A 22,731-nucleotide genomic window follows, 5' to 3' on the forward strand; every position below is an offset into this window, starting at 1 on the left:
TGGCCTCAGCTGCCTGTCCTCCCTCGTGGCCAGGACAGGCTGCCGGAGCAGTTCAACTCCAACTCCAATAATCTGCCAGCTTGCTGCACACCCCCAACTAACACTCCACGCCAATATTCCACATGGGATATGATGTAGCCCACTCGCTCTCACCTGTTGGCCCAGGAGAGCTGAGCTAAACGTCTTTCCCATCCACATCATGCTCTGCCTCCCCCTTGTTTCAGTTTTTTTACACTACATTGTTATTGTTTATATTTTAATTATAACTCCTTGCCACTTATATCAGAACTTTATAAAAGGGACCAGTTAGTTCTCTAACCTAAGTCTTTTGAAGGCCTAGAAAACAAGTTTAAGAATGGCCTTATTATAGGCGCTTTCAAATACCTAAAAAAACTTGGACATTTGTATGCCCTTACCATTTTTTCACATTTTACAAATCATATCTTTAGAGAGTTTTGAAAGTATATGTATTGGTTAAATTTAACAGTATTTTAATCATTAACAAAAAAGAAAAGCTTATCCAACATAATCCCCAACCTCCAACTTCAATCATCTAATGATTTTGCAAGCAGACTTCATAGGAATATAAGAGATGGAATTACACAATTACACAAACACCCTGAGAGGTTCCAAAGGTATACCCAAGAGGTAGTAGCCATTACTGCTAATATATCTTTTCCCTTAGTTTATGGAAGAAGAGAAATCATGTGTTAATAATTCTGAGTACCCAGCTTATTTAAATCATCATCTTTCACAATCCTTACTAAGAAAGAAAGGACTAACCTGCTATATACTTACACTATCCGTTCAAAGCACTATTGCTACACAGGGTGCTAAGAGTTCTAGCCAGAAAGAGGAAATGCTTAGCATATCAAGAGGCAATAAAGGCAATGTGGTCTCCAACCTTTTTCACACCAGGAACGGTTTCATGAAATACAATTTTAATACAGACTGGGAGTGGGGGGATGATTTCAGTGTATTTCATCAAAGGCATATATCAGATAGTCTCCAAAGAATGGAGGGAGCTCTTCTTTGAACTCTAGCAAGGTAACATGCCCACTGGTCTCATGTCACATTTATTTTTCCTTCTTGGTAAACCCCACAACATCGTATCACCACCCTATTTTAATTTTCCACCACTCTAAATGAAATAAGCACGTTAGCCATATTGTATAACTATACTACCAATATTGTTTCAATCAGTGCTTTCAAATCTTTTTTATACATGCCATGATGTGATGGAAACAAAAAAATACTTGCACAACACAATTAAAGAAAAACAGTGCAGCTCTTGGCTGAAGGACAATGAGCTACAGGTCTAGTGAGTAGTCAATCCCAGACCACAGAGTTGAGAGGCTCTACATTTCAGCTGACAGGTAAAGTACTCACAACAGCACAAACTGAGCTACAAAAACAACCAGATCTGATTTCCTGGAAAGTTTACTTAGAATATTATCATTAACCATATAAGAAAGCAATCATAAGTAATTAACTCTTCTGGACTTCAAGTCTTCAATGAGACCAGTGGGCATTAGCAAATTACGATAAAGAAAGCTGTAAGTTGTAGGTGTTGAAAACACCCATTTGCTCAAAGAACAACAGGCTTGCCAATCCTTTTCAGAAAGAAAATCAACCATCCAGTAGTTTAAAAAATGACATTCAGCTCCCATTCTTCTTTCCAGGTAAATACAGATTAACCTTTCTAGAAACCTTCAGATTCAAAGCTGTGGGCCTCTGTGTGCAAGGCAGATTTGCTACACGAGTACCTGGGGTATACTGAAAAATGTAACAATTTTACAAAGGTCCTAAAACCCTTGGGATTGCCTGAATGATAGGAGTGTCTTTTGTTATTCATAACAAGACCCTTTCAGCTGTATCTGAGTTTATACAAGAGTCTAGTGACAGGTGGCGCCTGTGGCTCAAGGAGTAGGGTGCCGGTCCCATATGCCGCAGGTGGTGGGTTCAAACCCAGCCCCGGCCAAAAAAAAAAAAAAAAGTCTAGTGACTCTTGGAGGGTCCCCTTTTTAACTTCAGGAAAGGGATCTGATCACCAGAGAAAAAAATTCACCAATGATTAAAGGGCTAGAATTGTAATACCAGCTGCCAACCTGTCCCCTCCCCCCCCACACACACACATAGTACTCCAAGGAGAAAAGAACTAGAGACAAATTTTAATCACCAATGGCCAAAGACATCATCAATCATGCCTACCTAATGAAACTTTCATAAAATCCCCTAAACAATGGGGTTTGGGGAATGTCCAGACTGACAAAACCCATCATGTGCCTACAGAGGTCACAGAAGTTCTGTGCCACTTCCTTGTCCCCTCACCCCAATACCCTGCCTTACCTATCTCTACTGTTTGGCTGTTCCTGAGCTGTGTGTCCTTTAACAAACTGGTAACAGTAAGTAAAGTGCTTTCCTACACTGTGTAAGCCGTTCTAGCAAAGTGTGAAAGTGGGGAGTAGGGAGACAGTCAACAGAACCCCAAATTTGTAGTCACCCAAGCATAAGCATGGATATCCTGGGCACCCCATTTATACTTAGCATTTTTTTTTTTTTTTTTTGTAGACAGAGTCTCACTGTACCGCCCTCGGGTAGAGTGCCATGGCGTCACACGGCTCACAGCAAACTCTAACTCTTGGGCTTAACGCGATTGTCTTGCCTCAGCCTCCCAAGCAGCTGGGACTACAGGCGCCCGCCACAACGCCCGGCTACTTTTTTGTTGCAGTTTGGCTGGGGCTGGGTTTGAACCACCACCCTGGGCATATGGGGCCTGCACCCTACTCACTGAGCCACAGGCACCGCACTACACTTAGCATTTTAAGTGGGGACAATCTTGAAGCATTAAGCCTTGTGGGAACTAACTCCACATATATCAATAGCTGATTTATAAATGGATATAAAAATACTATTAAGAACTAGGCATAGTGGCTCCCGCCTGTAATACCAGCACCTTTGGGAGACTGAGGCAAGAGGGTAGGAGGATCATTTGAGCCCAGCCTAAGCAACATAGTGAAATCCCACCTCTATAAGAAAACAAAAGTGTCAGTTAGTTGGGTGTGGTGGCAGGCACCTGCAGTCTCAAGTATTCAGGAGGCCAAGGCAGGAGGATCAGTTGAGCCCAGGAGTATGAAGCTGTAGTGAACTACAAATGTGCCAATGCACGCCTAACCTAGGCTTACTAAGGCTTCAAATAGCTAGCAGACTCCCAATTTCAAGAACATTTTCAAGAAAAGAATGAGCATATGTCTACATGATCCTAGCTCAGGACAATCAGTCTACCTTCCTTCCTTTTCTTTGTACTTGGCTCCATAACTGATCGGTTTGTTTTTTTGTTCCAAGCTGACTTCTCTCCACTCTCCAGGCACACTTGACTCCCTTAACCGACTGATCAATTACCTTTTCCTCAAAGCAAAAAATTCACACCACCACATAAAACTTTGCCTATAATAACCCTGCTTTTCACCATGATAGTTCCTTAGGAATCGAGAAAGGCAAAAGAAGAATCAGTTTAGTTCACATAATTTTGTACATATCTTAATGTAATTATGACCACTAATCTTCACGCAACCTGTTACCACTACATGGCACCTTTAAATGACAGTAAGACTAAATTTTAAAACCTGTATTCAAACTATGAACTACTTCTTGCTTTGAAAAAGTGGAAAATAATTGTTTTTCAGGTAGGCTGCACTACCCAAAAGTTTTATTTAAAAAACAATTTCCCCAATGCTAGAACACTACCAAATGTTCAGCAATAATTTAATAACGGGGAAGAGGAGAGAAAAAAGTCACAATAAATGTAAAGAATGCTTAAGTAATCATCAACGGCACACTGTATTTATCCATAACAACTCCTTCAGGAACACAATCAACACTTGAACATCAAGCACTCTTCACATTCAGGACGTAAACATTCATCTTGATGACTTCTGACCACTGGAAATTAAACAGAACATTCCAATGGGTCCAAGGTCTCAGCACTTTCCTAACAGAACCAAGCATGGCATAGGAACTAAAATATTTCCTCAATAAACAAAGAATTCAGGCTCAGGTTCTGTTTTGTTTTGAGACAGAGTCTCACTCTGTCACCCTGGGTAGTGCCGTGGCATCATAGCTCACAGCAACCTCAAACTCCTTGGCTTAAGCAATACTCTTGTCTCAGCTTCCAGAGTAGCAGGGACTTACAGTCCACAACATGCAGCTCAAGCTCAAAGTTTTTGATTTAACACCTTCAGGACAAATAGTTTTACTCGGAAATCAATAGGGTATTTTATCTGAATTTCCTGATAGGTCAAATTCATTGCATATAACTGGAAGATAAGCAGGTTCTCTGAAAAAAATTAACCAAGAGCTTTTACTAAAGAAATGCTCCTAATGATAAAATTTTATTACACATGAATTAACCAGCCATCTTCTGGCTTTAAAAAAGATATCTGGCATTTTTTTTTTTTTTTTTTTTTTTAAGAGACCGAGTCTCACTTTATGGCCCTCGGTAGAGTGCCGTGGCCTCACACAGCTCACAGCAACCTCCAACTCCTGGGCTTAAGCAATTCTCTTGCCTCAGCCTCCCGAGTAGCTGGGACTACAGGCACATGCCACAACGCCTGGCTATTTTTTGGTTGCAGTTTGGCCGGGGCCAGGTTTGAACCCGCCACCCTCGGTATATTGGGCCGGCGCCTTACCAACTGAGCCATAGGCGCCGCCCAATATCTGGCATTTTTAACGGCCTTGAGCTATACAATATGTAACACTCTTCTATACCTCTGACTTTCCATTTTAGTGCTATGTAATTTTTTTTTTTTTTTTGAGACAGAGTCTCACTATGTCGCCCTCAGTAGAGTGCTGTAGCATCACAGCTCACAGCAACCTCAAACTCTTGGGCTTAAGCGATTCTCTTGCCTCAGCCTCCCAAGTAGCTGGGACTACAGGCGCCCGCCACAATGCCTAGCTATTTTTCTGTTGTAGTTTTCATTGTTGTTTAGCTGGCCCAGGCAGGTTCAAACCTGCCAGTCTTGGCGTACGTGGCCGGCAGCGTAACCACCATGCTACGAGTGCTGAGCCCTGTGTAATTTTTTAAAAGAAATGTTTAGTAACAATTTACAGGCCAACTGTGTTATTACAAAAACAAACAACAAAGGTGGAAGGTGAACAGGCATCTTCTCCACAAAGCTATTACTGCATTTGTATGAGCAATAACTATAGCATTGTAATAATCCCCTCTCTCTATCTGACAAGCTTTCTTTGACCCTCATTAAATATCTCCCAATCTGAAAAACATTAAGTTGTTAACAACACTTTCATTTCTTAGTGGACACAAGAATCATTTGTTGATGGTAAACATATGCTATAAATGGACGTTTTTAAAAGATCAGACTAAATTAAGAATAATCAACAAAGTCAACGGCACTCGAAGATATGCTGCATCCTATTTCATATATATATATACAGTACATACAAGTATTCCGACTGAAAAGTTTCTCATTTGTCACTCACAAATGATACAAGAAAGAAAATCAAAAGAGCCAATCAGTTTTAGAACATTATGAGGACAGACTTCAAAACTTCAAAGTTGGATATCTGAATAGGAATAGGGAAGAAGAGCTGGTTAAGAAATTACCTCGGCTGAAGGGTGAACGATGCCTGCCAGACAAGAGCGTCCTGGCCACTGCAAAGTTTAACTGCTAATTGGAACAACACGGAGTTCATCGGATTTTTATTTTTTTAATCGTGGATGAGAACTTTTACTTACTCCTATCCCCACCAAACTGTCTTTTCACAACTAAATCTGATTCCCAAGTACTGGGAAGGTAATGCCTCACGGGACCTGAGCAGTCTAAAAACTGCATACAAATGTTAAAAGCTAGACTCTGACTTGGGATCGATGGAACTAGTCTTCCATATTCACTGGTACTTCAACTTCACCAGAGGGTACTTTATTATCTTATTACTTTTGATTATCTTGGCTTTTGATTATCTTCAGAGATTAAAGAATGCTGATTTATGAATAGGTCAACTCATGCTCCAGGGTATAAAAAAAACATGTTCAGTTTTTATTCTCTCACAGTACAGAACACCCCAATAGATGCTTGTATATAATGTGTGTGCATGGTCATCTCCGAATGCCAGTTTTGAAGGAGATAAAAATATCAGAGATGACCAATGCTTATTTCTACAATTTGCTTTTAATGGCATACCTCAAACACAAACTTTGTTTTTTGGGCCGGATACAGCCACTATTTGGTGAGCCTAGAAATACTTGGAAATCAGAATTAACCTACCCTTAATGAAATAATTAATGTAGACAAAATTAATTGGCCAAAACCATCAGATGAAAGGCCAATGAGGAACTTTATACTATCACAGTGACAGCACCTAAACCCAGTGTTCAACTGAGAGCTAGAACCAGAAATCATGTACCTCCCGATGTGCCGCAGCAGGAAGCATACAGTATCTACCTAACTATAAGTTAAAGAGAACTAGCAGGGCCCAGAAGAACACGTCAAACACTAAACGAATGCGATCAGTCAAATCCAGAAGGTGTGAGATGCTGCAAAGTAAGTGAACTAATTTTCTCCAACAATGTTAGGTTATTAAGAAATGTCCAATTTCCTTCAGTACCAAGTTTGACAGTTGATAGTTCTGACATTTCTCTTCAACACATCTTGGGTTTTTCGGGAGTGGGGGGGGGGTCATTTATTTTATCGTGAAGGTACACCTTCATTCTTTGAAATGCACGTTTTTGCTTGTCATTATCTTTCACATTTATTTTTAAAACAATCTTTGTGAAACCATAGGTAAGTCAAAAACTTATGTTATGTCTAAATACAAGTTCCATAGTAGAACCAATGCAGCACAGACAGCTCAAAATTCAATGAAGTGTTTTGGAAAGATGTAGCTAATGGACCTATAGTACGCTGATGGTTTGAGATGGTCCTTTCTGGTGATTTTACTCTTGAAAATGAGCCACGTAGGTGACCTGAGACTAAGGCTGAATAATGATGGGCTAAAAGCTATAGTGGAAGCGAATCCATTTCAACCCACAAGTGAATCAGCAGCAAGGTTTGATGTTACTATTCCAACAATATTGACCATTTAAAACAAATCAGCAAGGTAGAGAAGCTAGATAATACAGATTCTGCATGAAGTAAACAAACGTCAAAAGAGAAATAATCTTGAAACTTGCCTTTCTCTGCTGTCACCACAGAATGGCAAACCACTTCCACACCATACTGTTTGCATGTGATAAAAACGGATTCTTCTTGATAATTACAAGCATTCAGCACAAAAGATGGATAAAGATGAAGTGTTGAAACACAGTTCAAAACCAAATATTCATCAGAGAAAGCTAACGGTGTCTGTTGCTCCAGCACTGGTACTGTTTACTACAGCTTCATAAAACCTGGTCAATCAGTTACAGCAGATGTCTGCTACAACCAACTGGATGAAATGATGAGGATACTTGCAATGAAGCAGCTGAGACTGGTCAACAGAGACAGGCCTGTCCTCTTGCAAGACAAAACTGTCACACAAACAGCACTGCTCAAACTACAGAAGCTGGACTTGGAAACTCTGTCATCCACTGTATTCACCAGACCTTGCACCAGCTGACTACCACTTTTTCCAGGATTTAGACCACTTCTTGCAAGAAAAAATATTCGATCCTCAACAAGCTATGGGAAATGCCTTTTGCAATTTCATCAGCACTCACTCTCCAGGCTTCTTAGCTACTGGCATACACCTAGCTACTGCTAAGATGGCAAGGGTGTATAAAAGCTGCAAAAAAGTTTTTAAAGCCACCAAAAGTGTAACAAGAAAGCTACAGAAACACAAGAAGTCTTCAGTCATGAGCTGAGAATACACTGCAGTACAGGGGGGAGAAAAAGGCTGAAAGTGCCCGTGCATGAAAACTAAATCATCTAGACTCTCACTCTGATCAACACAGTATTGTTAGGCATTTTCTGAGGAAAATCCCTATGTGCAAGGATCCTAATGCACCACATTTCTCATCAAAAAAAAAAAAAAAAAAAAAATCAGAATGCTGACAACACTAAGGTAAATCTGATTTCATAAAAGCATTTCTCAAAAATGGTTTCTTAAAAAAGTAGGTCTTCTGCTGTGAGAGGTACACATAGGCAACTCAATTGCTCTTCAAGCAAAATAAACAAGACGACATTTCAGAATGGTAACTTTCTTGGGTAGTTTGGAAACTGGGAAAAAAAATAATGACAAACTATGTTTTTAGGCAAATCCTCACCCACCCATGAAAATTGGTTTTATAAAGCAAGCAAATCATATAAAGAGTTGTGTTTACAAAGTTAGCTCATTAAAGCAAATAAGGTGATAATTCAAACCTTGTCATAAATTACATAAATACCTTTACATGTAGAAAACCATTATCTCTAAATGGTAACTTAAACAATCTTCTAATGTAGGAACTCTACACTTAGAACTCTACATTAATAAATGGGCTTTCTCCCTAAAATATTCTTATATTCAGACTCCAAAAAACTTAAATGCTCCAACAGTATTAAAAGAAATATTAACACTGTTGCCTTAAATATAACTTAAATTTTATTTTCTTATCTACAATAAATATATTACTTTAAATAAACATATATAGTTAGAAAATCAAAGAGCAGATAAATGCACAAACCATAATCTATAAAAAGGAAGACCAGAAGGTAGAGTGGATTTTTACCAAATTTCTATAGAAATCTGATTCCCAAATTAAATACATAATCTCTACTTGTTGCATATAAATACATGTATACATATCTCCAATAAAACTCCACTAACTTGTAACAGGCAACTGATTAATAAACTGATTGGAATAGGGTGATATAACAATATAAAGAACAAAAACTAGTGAAAGTCAAACAATAAAAAAAATTAAACCTCCAGAGCTTCCATTTGTCATCACAATCAACATACAATAAATTTTTATTATTTGTGATGGAGAACTGAGCACTTGAAGCAGCCAGTCCTCAAAACTTATCAGACTTTAACAATATCTAATTTGGGGCTCTTTGCTCCATCCCCTCCAACTACTGTATGTATGTATAATTGTTTTTGATGAATTAAATATAAGCTTATCTGGAAACAGTGAAATACCTCCTAGAACCCTTAAGAGATTCTGGAATTAAAGTGTGCCCCAACAGAGAAATAACTTCTCTGATCATTTCAAGCCCTTTATTTTCAAACAAATCAGTAACCACTTATAACAAAAAGTCACTATTTGTATTCCAGAGCAAACCAGAAGATTGTCTACAAACATTACAAAATTGAACTTTTAGTTTTTAAGTTATGCAAATCACAGAACGAGCCTTGTAAAAATGTGTTAATACACATAAGCAACTGAAAATTCATCCTAAATTATAGGTACCGATAAAAATCAACGCTATCAACTTGGGACTGACCATCACTACCTACTCCCCAGCTATTGCCTCCCTGGTGTGTGTACTTCCCTTCCCTCCATCTTCCACCAAGGATTGAACCAACAGACAGCTCTGCTTAACTCCAAAGTAGGGTAGGCCCACCACTGGGTCCCTGAAGCATGGTCTACAATCAAGAAAGCAGGGATTCTAAAACTGGCAACTCTCATGAGAGAGCAGCAGGAGCAAAAGTGCCCAGTACACATCAGCTCCTACACCATCTTCAGCCTGGCTTCAGCAACTGATCAATCTGTATGCAGTATCAATGATTGAACACATAATCAGTGAAGGATCAACTCTGTATTACAAGCCTGGTAAGGGCAGGGACCTACTTCTATTCATTTCTGTACCAAGAATCTTGCTCACTGTATGGTTCCTAGGTGTCTAATATGCTCTTCATGAAGGAATGAACTTAACTGTGTTGAATCCCAATAGCTGGAAAATAACAAGAGAAGCGTCCAAAGGAGAAAAGGGAGAAACAGAGAGAGATGTGAAAAGCCAGGAGAAAGCAGACTTCACAGTATGAAGATTCAGTGAAGGCAACCAAAGCAAGCGTCCAAGTGGAAATGCATATGCTCCTCCCACCATATAGTTCAGTTCCAACAGGTTTTGCTATCTCAAGCCTCCCTTGTCAGATTCCAAGTGTACCAAAGCAGATCACACTGCAAACCTACCGTTTCTACAACATTAAGAAAACCATTTAGAAAGTCCAAAGACATTTTTAATCTACCTACTACAGACCTATTTATAGATATCGTATACACAATTTTAAATTTCAGATATATAATCTATACATTTCTCTTGTTTTATGTCTACAATAAAAACTAAGTTACAGAATAGAACAATAATGAGAACGTATTTTTATATTTTTTAAGTCAGGTTTTTTTCCTTAAATTAGATTTTATATCAATATATGTAGTATAAATAAAAGCTAAATATTGTTAAACATTAAACAGAAAAATGTTAAAATGTAAATGAAAGCTAAAAATTATCATAGTGAATGTGTGAAATTAAAAGATAGTATAAAAACATAAGTTGTAACTTCAACACGTGTATATAATATATGTAAGGTTTACTACGGGTAGGAAATCATATACTAATTTTAGTATATTGTTTAAAACAAGAGAAGGATAATAATAATAGATCAATTACAATTTTTTATCCTAAGGCCTAGCTACCTTATCTCTATTGCTTACTATATATGTAAATCATGGGAGAACCACTCAAGAAACAAATTTTGCTAAAAAAATTTAAAGAGGAGTCACAATGGTCAGCCAATAGAAAGTTAGCATTTTGTCCATCAAAAACATTTTTCAAATGTAGCAGAAATGATTTTTTCCAGGTCAAACTTTTTTCCTTTGAACCAATTTACTTAAGAAATCGATACATATCAAAGAGTGGGCACCATTCCTCACTAGTTAATGAACAAGCAGAAGGTAAAACTACTTGCATTATGCTTTGAAATAAATATATGTATGTGTATGCATATATATACATATATATATATATATAATTTTTTTTATTTTTTTGGCAATTTTTGACCAGGGTCAGGTTTGAACCCACCACCTCTGGTATATGGGGCCAGCACCCTACTCCTTTGAGCCACAAGCACCGCTTTGAAATATTTTAACATTAACTGGAGAATACTCTCCTTGAGATAAGATTTTTTTTTAACTGCACTTTATAAAAATCACATTTAAATGTAAACCACATTTGCTTTAAGTTTGTAAGCTTTGCTTTATGAAAATCTGTGCTGCATTCTACAAAGACTTATGTACTAACACAGAATGGTGGGGGAAGGCAGGAAAAAAACAATTTTGTTTAAAAAAATTAAAATGCACTCAATGTAGGGTTTAAATTAGGTTGATTTTGAAGCACAAGATCTCTGAATATAGCTACATACTTTTTACACCACAATCTTAAAATGAACTTTCTTCAACTTATAAATTCAATTACGGCTAAGTCTGAATACCTATATATATTTTCCTCTACCTATATTCATCTTTCTATACATACATATATAAATATCAATATACATCTTACTCCTATTTCAATTTCAAGCGAAAACAAGAACAATTTACAATCAAAAATATAATACAATTTTTTTTTGTATTTGAAAATAGAATGAAAAATGGAAGCTCTTTTAATGTAAAATTGCCATGGTTGGTTAGTTGAAACAATAGAGGACACATTCCCAGTACTAAGATGGACATGAAAAAATAAGTAACATAGTATCATAAAATTTGTAGCTTACTTTGTGCCTTTTCACAGAAGTTTATCTGAAAGCCTAAAGTAAAAGAGATAAGTTCCAGTTCATTTACTGTAAATCAAACAAACCAAAATCAGAACATGACATTGCATTTTTATTTTACATTTTGAATAAAGCTAATTCAAGAGCAGTTCAAATCACATTACCCCCACCAAGAGACAAAAGTACCACATGGGCTGTCTTTAAAAACTTAAGCTCTTTCAGATGCAGATGTATTACTGCATTGTATGGAACAGAAATGAGCTTTAAATTCCTTTACACTATCTGAACTTTTATTTTTCATATCTATCCAATAAAAAAATAGCTATTAGCCCTTAGACGCTAAGAGTAACTATTAAGATAGTTGTCAATTTTTTCATTGTTTTCAACCTAAGAATTCATAATTGTTATATTATTTTGCTAACTCCAATTTACTAATTTATAACTACCCATGATTAATTACCATAACCATGATTCAAAAAGTTTCAATATTTCTTAAATTGTGAAACTAAAACACACATAAAGCAACATCTTCTAGTCAATCAGCTAACTTCAAACAGTAAGACTATGAACTGCTAAAGAAGGGCTAAAATTCTTCTAAAATAGGCCTTAAAAAAAACAACACACAGCTTTTCTAGGAATCATAAAGTAGGACCTCAGAAGTTACAGGAAGAAAAACATGAACACATTTTCCAAATCCAATTAGATGATGTGGTTATACCTTATACATATGTCATATATATAGATGCATTTTTTAACAAAATCCACACAGTAAAACATGCCATTTAAAACAAAAGACTTCACAAAATATTCTTTCACCTTCTAGTTTACTGAGTGACTACCTATTGTTCTTAGTGCTCTATCTATGCTTGTGTTCATTAACTGCTTTGGAGAACAAAACGGGGGAAGTAAATTTAGAATGGTTTGTATTTATACAAATACAATCGAAAAAGCAGGGAATGGGGCCAGTACTGAAGGAAGGATATATTAAGTAGTCTTTCCTACTTAATCAAAATTCCTAGGATTCTAAGACATCATCAATAATACACAAAAATTGAAAAATGCTAATGGAGCTCTCTTACATGATGGTACCTTTGGTGAGCCACAAAAGTAACCCACCACTGGCTACTAATCACACTGAGGGTAAAAGTGCAGGAACAAGTGGGAATGGAGAGACTTCTTGGGAAAGAGTCCCCCAGGCAAGCATGAAATACAGTGTACTGACCCCATCTCTCTGCCACTGAAGGTCAATATGCTGCCCCACCAAATGTGCAGCAGGAATAGAGTTCAGACAGAAAACAAAATCTGAGACCCTTGGGTCTTACAAGTCTAAGCAACTAAAAGCCCGCTGGCCTGCTACCAGGCTAAAACAGGCAGAGCCCAAGTCAGAGAAAAGAGCTCACTGAAAGCACCAGGCAAGTCTCCCCATCACCCTGGACGAGGTAACACTCACCTCCTACTAGAACTGCAGAGGTGGCTGTGGAACACTCAACTTGATGGCAATTTTTACTCTTCTCTTTGTAGTTCTAAATACTGTGATGAATGGCTGTTACTAGGCAGCAAAATTAAAAGGTGAGAGGGTGAGAGAAGTAACAAACAAAACAGTAGTATAAATGGTGAGAAGAGCAAGAAAAATAAACTTAAAAGGTATATGAAAAAATAAGTTGGATCTGTATGTAAGGTTATGTAAAATAAAAGGTATAGAATAAAATGTATAATACATTTTTTTAATGTTAAAGTATATGTGACTGAGAACAGTAGACTCTCACCAATGACTGCTCTAACACATTAGAAGCTAAGGCTCCAGTTTAAGTGTTAAAAAGTTCTCAAAACTCAAAGTTGTATCATCAGTAATGTAAGTTGCTGGGGGGGGGGAGGGGTCTGTGAAATTCTTAAAGCATAAATACAGACTTGCTCTTTTTATCTAATGTGGATGGAGTGACCAGGTGAATTAGTTCTGGGACCTCAAACATCCATCTCTCTACACTATTTCTAAGAAAAGACTTGATAACTAATCCAGAGACTGCTGGCAAATAAGAGCTAAATTAACTAGAACATAATGGCTTACATTCTTTAAATTTTTAATATTATCTAGTAAGGTAAAATTCTTTCAATACTTCTAATGGACTACATATAAAAATATATGAAGACCCTATGAAACTAATTTATGGCTTTCACATGAAAGCTATAACCCAGTTATAACCTAAGAATATGGGGAGGGGGAGAGGAGAGAGGATGGGCAGAGGGAGGGTGATTGGTGGGATTACATCTATGGTACATTTTACAAGGGTACACGTGAAACTTACTAAATAGATTATAAATGACTTAGCACAATAACTAAGAAAATGCCAGGAAGGCTATGTTAACCAGTGTGATGAAAATATGTCAAATGGTCTATAAAACCAGTGTATGGTGCCACATGACAGCATTAATGTACACAGCAATGATTTAATAAAATATATATATATATATATGAAGACCTATAAAAGTTAGAAAGTTAATGCTTAAAGTACAGATGTGAGAAAATACCAAATACCTCCACTAGCTCGTTACATTCAAAGGGCAAATAAGGGCGAAGGGGACCACCAACAATCTCATACAAGAGAAAGAAAAGCAAAGAAAACTTCCAATATCCTCAACTTTACAAAATGCACATTTGTGTCTATGCTATAAAGTTCATTAATATTTATTCACGTGTGTTCAAAGTCTCCCTTGTTTCCTAAATTGTCTTCCTATTAATTTACCAATTCCTACACATCTGGGAGTAATAAACATCAGCTGAATCTACTGATAATTAACCAGTCTGTCTTGTGTGCCTCACTTTTTATATATTGGTGAACAATCTGTAACCAGGACTTAGTTTTTTTTTTTTTTATTAAATCATAGCTGTGTGCATTAATGTGATCATGGGCCACCATACACTGGTTTTATAGACCGTTTGACACATTTTCATCACAATGGTTAACATAGCCTTCCTGGCATTTTCTTAGTTATTGTTAAGACATTTACATTCTACATTTACTAAGTTTCACATATACCCTTGTAAGATGCACCGCAGGTGTAATCGCACCAATCACCCTCCATCCGCCCCCCCCTCCCTCTCGTCCCTTTCCCCCTTCCCCCTATTCTTAGGTTGTAACTGGGTTATAGCTTTCATGTGAAAGGCATAAACTAGTTTCATAGTAGGGCTGAGTATATTGGATACTTTTTCTTCCATTCTTGAGATACTTTACTAAGAAGAATATGTTCCAGCTCCATCCATGTAAACATGAAAGAGGTAAGGACTGTTTTCACATGACCCTCCACTTAAATTTTCCTATTACAAGTGGGGCAAATGGAAACCTTTTTCATTATTCCTGGCCCCAGGCAAGTTTATTTTAATCAAATCTTAGATTCTTCTAAGAATAAACATAAAGATGAATACCACAGAATGCTTACAAGCCTACAAAAGAAACAAAGCTATGTGCACAATTTCCCTGCCTTTCTAAGTTTCTCCCACCCAAATTTTTCCCTCATTCTCACCCTCTTATTTCAATTTTATATGAGATCTTTTATATGGCCCTAACTCAAAACCTACAATTCACTCTACCGAATAAAGTGAGGTAGCACAGATTAGTCTGAGAGGTTTTTAGGACGCATATTAATATATAAAAACAAAAGACAAACTGTATTTTATAAAGTAACAAAATAAAGAGTGTCAGGAAACCAGAATTCTGATTCCAACTGTGAAGCTTAACTTAATTTGAGTGCAATGGTTTTCCACATAAAATTATGATATAATATTATCAGGTAATCTTAGAGTTTGAAAACAATATTTCTAACCCTAATTTTGCTTGTGTAATGGCCCTGGTGGCGGTTTGCAGTTACCTCCATTCCCCTTCCTCTAGGCTGATGGTATAAACCAGACAGGAGGCCGAGCATCAGAGCATAAGTGGTTTTCTACCTCCTTAGTTCTTTCTGATTCCTTGGACAGTCTGGCCTTTTGTTCTGCTGAAAGTACATTATGAACTACCTACCATGTGATCTCTCACTACTAAATACAGAATCAGAGCTGCGTTACTGGGTCACAACCACAGAACACACAACAAAGGCTTCCTTCTGTCACAGCATTGAAGTTCAGTAATAAATATCCAAGACCTTTTGTTTGAAGATAAAAATGTCTAGCCCTCCAATTTCATCCACAAAATTACAGCATGTACCTTAAACTGCAACTACCCAAGGAACACCATCATGGCTCAAAGGATACCATACCTCCTTTAGATAAGGAGGTAGCTAAATTTGCCCTAAATTTGTATTTTCATTGTATTTAAAGTGAATTCCACCACAATATTTATTTCCTGCTGGGTTATTTCTTCTAGATGTCTTTCCTTACTTCAGCTTCTCATACTTTGTCAAAAAGGGAACCATCCTAATTTAGTAATTCTAGGTTGTCTACATCAACCAGAATCAGTCATGATTTTATAAAATATTAATCAAATCCTTTCCATGATTTTTAAATTCAGGATCTTGTCCTCCTCAGCATATGTCATCCTTTTTCTCCCTTTGGCCAATAACCATCTTACTTCCTTTTTGTCTCCATAACCAATGCTGTATCATCATCTTAAGACTATTCAATAAGCACAGTATACCCAACAACAACAACTTACAAATTACATGCGTTTGGGCAAGTATCTAACTTCTATGAGTCTCCATTTCCTTACGTGTAAAACAGAATAATAATACCCAAGTGTCTGTGATGATTACATGAGAAAATAAATCTAAAATGTCCAGGAGCCTAGACTAGAGCAGGTTATTATCATCAGTCATTATTATTCCTGGTCTCTCTCTCAGGTGACCAATGATTATGGCACCCTCCCTACTTTTTCCAGGGGTTCACAGAACAGCTTAACCATCCCTAAACAAAACCAGTCTTTCTCCTTTCATTTCCCAGCCATCTTGAGAGAGTTGACGGGGAAGGACTTCCTTAGCTAGGTATGGTGGCAGTACCTATAGGCCCAGCTACTCAGGAAACCAAGGCAGAGGACTGCTTTATGATCACAAACTTGTAAATAGCCACTGCACTCCAGCCTGGACTGGATAACAGAGTGAGCCATCTCTTTAAAAAAAATTGTTTTAGGGCGGCGCCTGTGGCTCAAAGGGATAGGGCGCCAGTCCCATATGCTGGAGGTGGTGGGTTCAAACTCAGCCTCGGCCAAAAAAAAAAAAAAAAAACACACACACACACAAAAAAAATTTGTTTTAAATTTTAAAAAAAGGAGAGCGGGCCTGTGGCTCAAGGAGTAGGGCACGGGTCCCATAAGCCAGAGGTGGCGGGTTCAAACCCAGCCCCGGCCAAAAAAAAAAAAATTTTTTTTTAAAAAGTAAAAACTCCCAATGGCCCTGGGAATCCCACCCCATTCTGTACACCTCTACTACCCACAACCATTCCTAGGCACAGCCTGGGGTCCTGAAGACTCTAACAATCCCCACAGATGGGTATTTAAAAAATAGAAAAACACGTCCCTCTTAGAATATATATTTTTCACATTTCCTAGTCACTAAAAATGTAATATTAAAAATCTCTTAAATATAAGAAATTAAATTTATTATAGAAGACTTAAAGCATGGAAAAGTAAAACCTTTCCCTAAACTTTACTCAGGTAGCTAAGAAATCTGAGTTATTAAAAAGATACACCCCTTGACAGACACCCAACCCAGATTCCAGGGAAACTGCCAAAAGCATGGGGGGATGGCGGGGGGCATGTAATGTCACTTTTTTTTAGCAAAGCCAGGCAGTGAATAGACAGAGGCATGTCAGATACATATATACAGAGAGAAGTCTGTCAACACTTTCTTTGGTTGCCCTTCTTTAATTTTGTTTGAGTGATTTGGGGTAAGATGAAATACAATATAGCTTTAAAAAGCCACTGTGGTGTCCACAGCAATTCTTTCCTTATAGTAAGGAATCATGCATTGTTTTGGAAGAATCAAGCTACAAATGACATAACTTTTCTTCATTCAAAAGGCCCATCTTGAGTTATGTCATCTACTGGCCAATGCTTTATCTCACTGTGTAGGCACAAATTAGGCCAATCCTGTAGCTCCTTGTCCTTGAACCCTTTCTGCAAGGACACATCAAATTCCCAACCTTACCAAGAGTGTGAACCCGAAGATTTTCTAAAGTTGGGGGAGGGGTGTAGAAGCTTACCCTTGCTCATTAGCAAAGACAGTAATTTGTCCAGAAGCCAAATTTAGGTGGAATGGCAATGTATGTTATCTTTTATGGTAAATGAATTCCTTTTATATGTTACATAAAGTGTTAAAAGGATTTTATTACTTTTCAAATCTGCACTGTTCTCCTGTAATTAACATCTTTCTACTTACTTGCAGTTTCCCAATTAAAATCTCTCCAGATTCAAAATGCCACTGTAAACCCTCCAGCAAGTTTAGAATTCTGTAACATAAACAACACCAAAGCTCCAAAATCAACCCAAAAGGTGGCTCCCACCCCCTGACTGAACCTAAAATAATCTCCTCCTTCTATTTCTGAATTTGCATCACTTCTAGCAAAGATTCTTCTTTCAGATCTGAATGGCTGAAATAAAACTTAAAGGGAGCTCAGAGAACCCATTTAGTAATGAGAAGAGCAAAGGCCAGCAGTCATACAGGTGGATGAAAACCTACCTCTACCAGAACAAATTACTTAACTTAAAAGCTAATTCCTCTGTAGTCCCAGCTACTTAGGAGGCTGAGGCAAGAGAATCGCCTAAGCCCAGGAGTTGGAGGTTGCTGTGAGCTGTGTGAGGCCACGGCACTCTACCAAGGGCCATAAAGTGAGACTCTGTCTCTACAAAAAAAAAAGCTAATTCCTTAATTTACAAAAGGCATTACGCCCACCTACCCTTAAAGGGCAGCTGTGATCATCAAATTAGGTAACGATAGTGAAAAACAGTTGGATTAACTGTCAGTTTCCCTTTCTTTAAACGGGAACTGAAGTTCCTCAGGTGTATCATTTGGACCATCATCTCCAAGAGATTGCAAGATAATTGTAGAAGGAGTTGATTACGATATCCAGATCCCTAAAAATAAGAAAAATTCTATTGACCCCAGTCAATCCAGCTTCTCAAAAGAAAAATTTACAAAAAAAAAAAAAAAAGCTCAAAATACATGATTAACTAACATCCCATCTTTAGTTTCACCACACATTAAGATACATGAGAGGAAATGTGAGAAAATACGTTTTCTTAAAGAGACAAGTTTTTCTACTTTTTTAATGCCAAAATGGCTCTCATTTTTAAGGGAACACATAAGAAATGCAGTAGGTGCTTTAAGGGGGACTAATCTGCTGAGCTGGACATGTATCAGGTTATGTTTAATAAATAGTAAAAGAAATGATATGCAACACACTGGGAAAACAAGCAAAGGTTTAGAACTCTTCACTGCACAATTCAGTCCTTAAAATTAAGATAAAGGCCTCCTATGGTTCTTGAAAAACACCCACTAATTAGTAAAAACAGAAAAGAAGTCCAATATAATCAAAAGCAGGGTGTGGTATTTTATATATATTTTATATATTCAAATGCTATTAGAAAAAGCCACATTGATTTTAAATCTTATTTCACTTTTTCTTAACAGATATACTTCATTAATGTTTTCGGGGTGTTTTTTTGAAGTAGAATCAATCTGTCATCTTTTTACTTAAATTGATATTTTTAAAAAATGCTCAGCTAAGGGTAAACAGGTAAAGACTACACTAGTCCAGAAGTTTTCTATTACAAACCTGTATTTAAGACCTAAGGAAAAAGAAAAAGAAAAAACTGCCTACATCGGCACATGAAAAGAATCAAAGGCACCCACAACATACACTTTAAAACTTTTCCTATAACATGTTCTTTACAAATGACTGAGTTTTTCAGAATAAATTATAGATTCCAACTACTCTAACCACTTTCAGAAAACATCTTTTTAATAACTCACATTTCTTAGCTACCTGAGTAAAGTTTAGGGAAAGGTTTTATTTTTCCATGCTTTAAATCTTCTATAATAAATTTCTTACGATTAAGAGATCTTTTTAATATTACATTTTTAGTGACTAGTACCTAAAGCAAGTAAACAACGTAGCTATTAATAATCCTGACATACTTACACACATTTTATAATTTTCAAAGCACTTTCACATGCACAACTTTAATAAAGTGATTCTCACAACAATGCTGAGTCTGCTATTGTCAATACTTTAACAGATTGATTATTTCCCCAAGGTTACAAAGCTTGTACACAGATGAGAAGACACCTTAACCCCAGCTTTCTGGGTCTGAGTCCAATGCCCTTTCCACTTCAACATTCTTTTTGTTTATTTGAAATAGAAAAGGTAGTTGCTACCACCTACTACTCGAAAAGAAATCATCCCACCCACACAATTTCATTATAAAAGTTGTTGAATTCTCAAGAACTGGGGAAACTCTACTGCCCAGAATATGTTCTTCTCCATATGCCAAAAGTAAACTATCTAATATTATTTGCTATACGTAAGCCTGGCTCTCCAGAGATTAATTACCTGGTACAGTGAGATCTGCTACACATTACGTTTCACACTAACCTGGCTAAATTCAATGGGCTTTTGATTTGCCACAATAAAAAATTCAAGCCATGGCTAGGAAGGTTCTTGAATGTTACAAGTCAATTCCATACTTTAACTAAAATTTCTTGGACTAAGAATCACACTATTCCATTTTGGCCATAATATTCGAGAAAGCTCCCTATTAAATTTGTCTACATTGACAAACTGTTGATGAAACATTAAGAATAAAAGTATCACACAGTAGCTCATTTTGAGAAATCTTTCCTCCCTCAAATGCAAACTCATGCTAATGTCAAATATAGCTTTATAAAACCATTTATAAGTTAAGACTTTGCGATCAGATCTACATTTTGCTACTTTTAGTCATCAAAGAATCAAAGCATAAAAACCACTCAACTTGTAAAGGTTGGGTGTGTTTGTGAATGGATATGAGAAAAAAATGAGTCAGAAAGAGTGAAAAACAATTAAATGTATGAGTAATAACAAAATTTGGAGCTATTCTCCATTGGCGAGAAATACGTTAAAAGAAAAAAATAGCCAGATTAGAAACCACAACTGTCAGTATTAAAAATGTAAGCAAACATCAATCCCATTCCAGCAATCTATTTCCCCATAAAAAAAAAAAAAAAAATGAGTAGAGCAAACTAATGGCTAGATTTTTATTTGATATCATTCACATTATAATTCACTTGCAACTCCTCAGATCCAGAAAAGATAGAGGATCTGAAGTTGTAAGTAGAATGAAGTCTCACCTAGAAAATCCTTTCAAGATTTTGAAATGAAAAATAATGAAAAATGGTTAAATAATGAAAAATGGTTAAATCAACAGGTTAGAAACAAGGGTAGGAACCCAGTAATAATAAAGGTAAAGAAACTGTGGTAGATCATGAGGGGTCATGGACTCATTTACTAATAATGAATGAGACCATAACAGTATTGTTGTTACAAACAGTTAACAGCTAACATGTGCTACATGCCAGGTCCCTTGTTTACAGGCACTCTCAAAGTGCCTGTGATGTAAGTATTACTCTTACTTCCCAATGGAGAAACTGAGGCTTAGAGAAGTACCTGACTCACGGTCACAAAAAGCATACTTAAGTCCTAGAGAAGAGATTTAAAACCAGGACTACAGAGGTCTGCCTCTTACACTAATAAAAAAAAAAAAATAAAAAAATAGTGGCTTGGCGCCTGTAGCTCAGTGGCTGGGGCTCCAGCCACATACACCAGAGGTGGTGGGTTCAAACCCAGCCCAGGTCTGCTGAACAACAATAACAACTACAACCAAAAAATAGCCAGGAGTTATGGCGGGCACCTGTGGTCCTGGACGTTTGGGAGGCTGAGGCAAGAAAATTGCTTAAGCCCAGGAGTTTGAGGTTGATGTGAGCTGTGACACCACAGCACTCTACTGAGGGCAACAAGTGAGACTCGGTCTCAAAAAAAAAAAAAAAAAAAGGTTCCCAATTTGGACCACTCCTGGGCCATGAACATCAATCCATGAAAAAGTGTACAAGTTTATCTAGCGCCCAATATAGTGCTAATCACAGTGAAGGATGTCCAACGTCTGTTGGATGAAACATATTCCTTATGTCCCACAACCGAATCTTGCTATCTGAAAGAATACAGCCATTAACAACTTCAAGAAAGGCAATTTTGGGGTGGCAAGTAAAAGTGGGGAAGGGAGTGGCAGTACACCAAACACCTTCTAAGGACCACTCTCTGTGAAGTTTGATCAAAAGCCAAAGAAGGTCCTTGGTAGATGAAGTATGGTATGGAAGGTCTGACTCTTAACAGAATAAACAAAAAAGAGAGATCCTAAATTGTTACCTACAGTCAAACTCTGTAACGTGGACTGTGCTAGACAACATCTTGGCAATTTCTAGTCCTTCTCTCCATTCTGAGTAATCAGAAGAAGTGCAAGAATAAGATACAACGAGATACATACAATCACAGCTAGACACAACACTGATGAAGCAATTCAGCAATAAATAAAAAAGAGGTCTTAGGTCCTTCTCTTTTAAAATAGGTTCTGCTTATTAGAAAGTCTAGTTTACTAGGTATCAAAATAAAGGGGGGAGGGGAAGAACAGAGAGGAGACTGTCAGAATAATGTCTGGCCTCACAACTTATTTGCATTCCTAGAACCCTCCAAGCTCTTCCCTGCTTTGAAACCTCACACACACCTTTCCCTCTGCCTAGAAGACATCAGCTTTCCAGACAGGCCTTCTCTGCTCCTCTTATCAAGCAGACTGCCTTGCCTCTGTTGTTTTCTATAACAAAACCCAGCCTGTCACTTCCATCATTCTCCTCAATTAGCAATTTTTCTTATTTACCTGCATAGTCTTTCCTCCCCCATCTTCACAGGAGAGTAAACATGACCTCTGGGTTCTCTTTCAGCTTAACTGTGGCACAGGGATAAGACTGTCCAACTCACTTTCTTCTACAAACTCAGCACTTAAGAGTACTACGCCTGGCACATGGTGCTCAGTA

General features: G+C 37.3%; 1 protein-coding gene across 2 annotated transcripts in view; it reads right to left on the reverse strand.

Annotated features, from left to right (window-relative positions):
• MAP2K4 (mitogen-activated protein kinase kinase 4) overlaps nucleotides 1-22,731 on the reverse strand; it is a 146,504-nt gene that overhangs the window by 121,950 nt on the left and 1,823 nt on the right. The window contains exon 2 of one of the 2 annotated variants that reach the window (XM_053568311.1): nucleotides 11,692-11,724. The exons of the other annotated variant lie outside the window; for it this stretch is intronic. Coding sequence (XP_053424286.1) covers nucleotides 11,692-11,724 — 33 coding nt within the window. The remainder of the gene's footprint in view (nucleotides 1-11,691; nucleotides 11,725-22,731) is intronic. 2 annotated transcript variants of the gene reach the window in all.

This window comes from Nycticebus coucang, chromosome 18 (genome assembly GCF_027406575.1).
Source record: "Nycticebus coucang isolate mNycCou1 chromosome 18, mNycCou1.pri, whole genome shotgun sequence".
In the NCBI taxonomy this organism is placed as follows: Eukaryota; Metazoa; Chordata; class Mammalia; order Primates; family Lorisidae; genus Nycticebus; species Nycticebus coucang.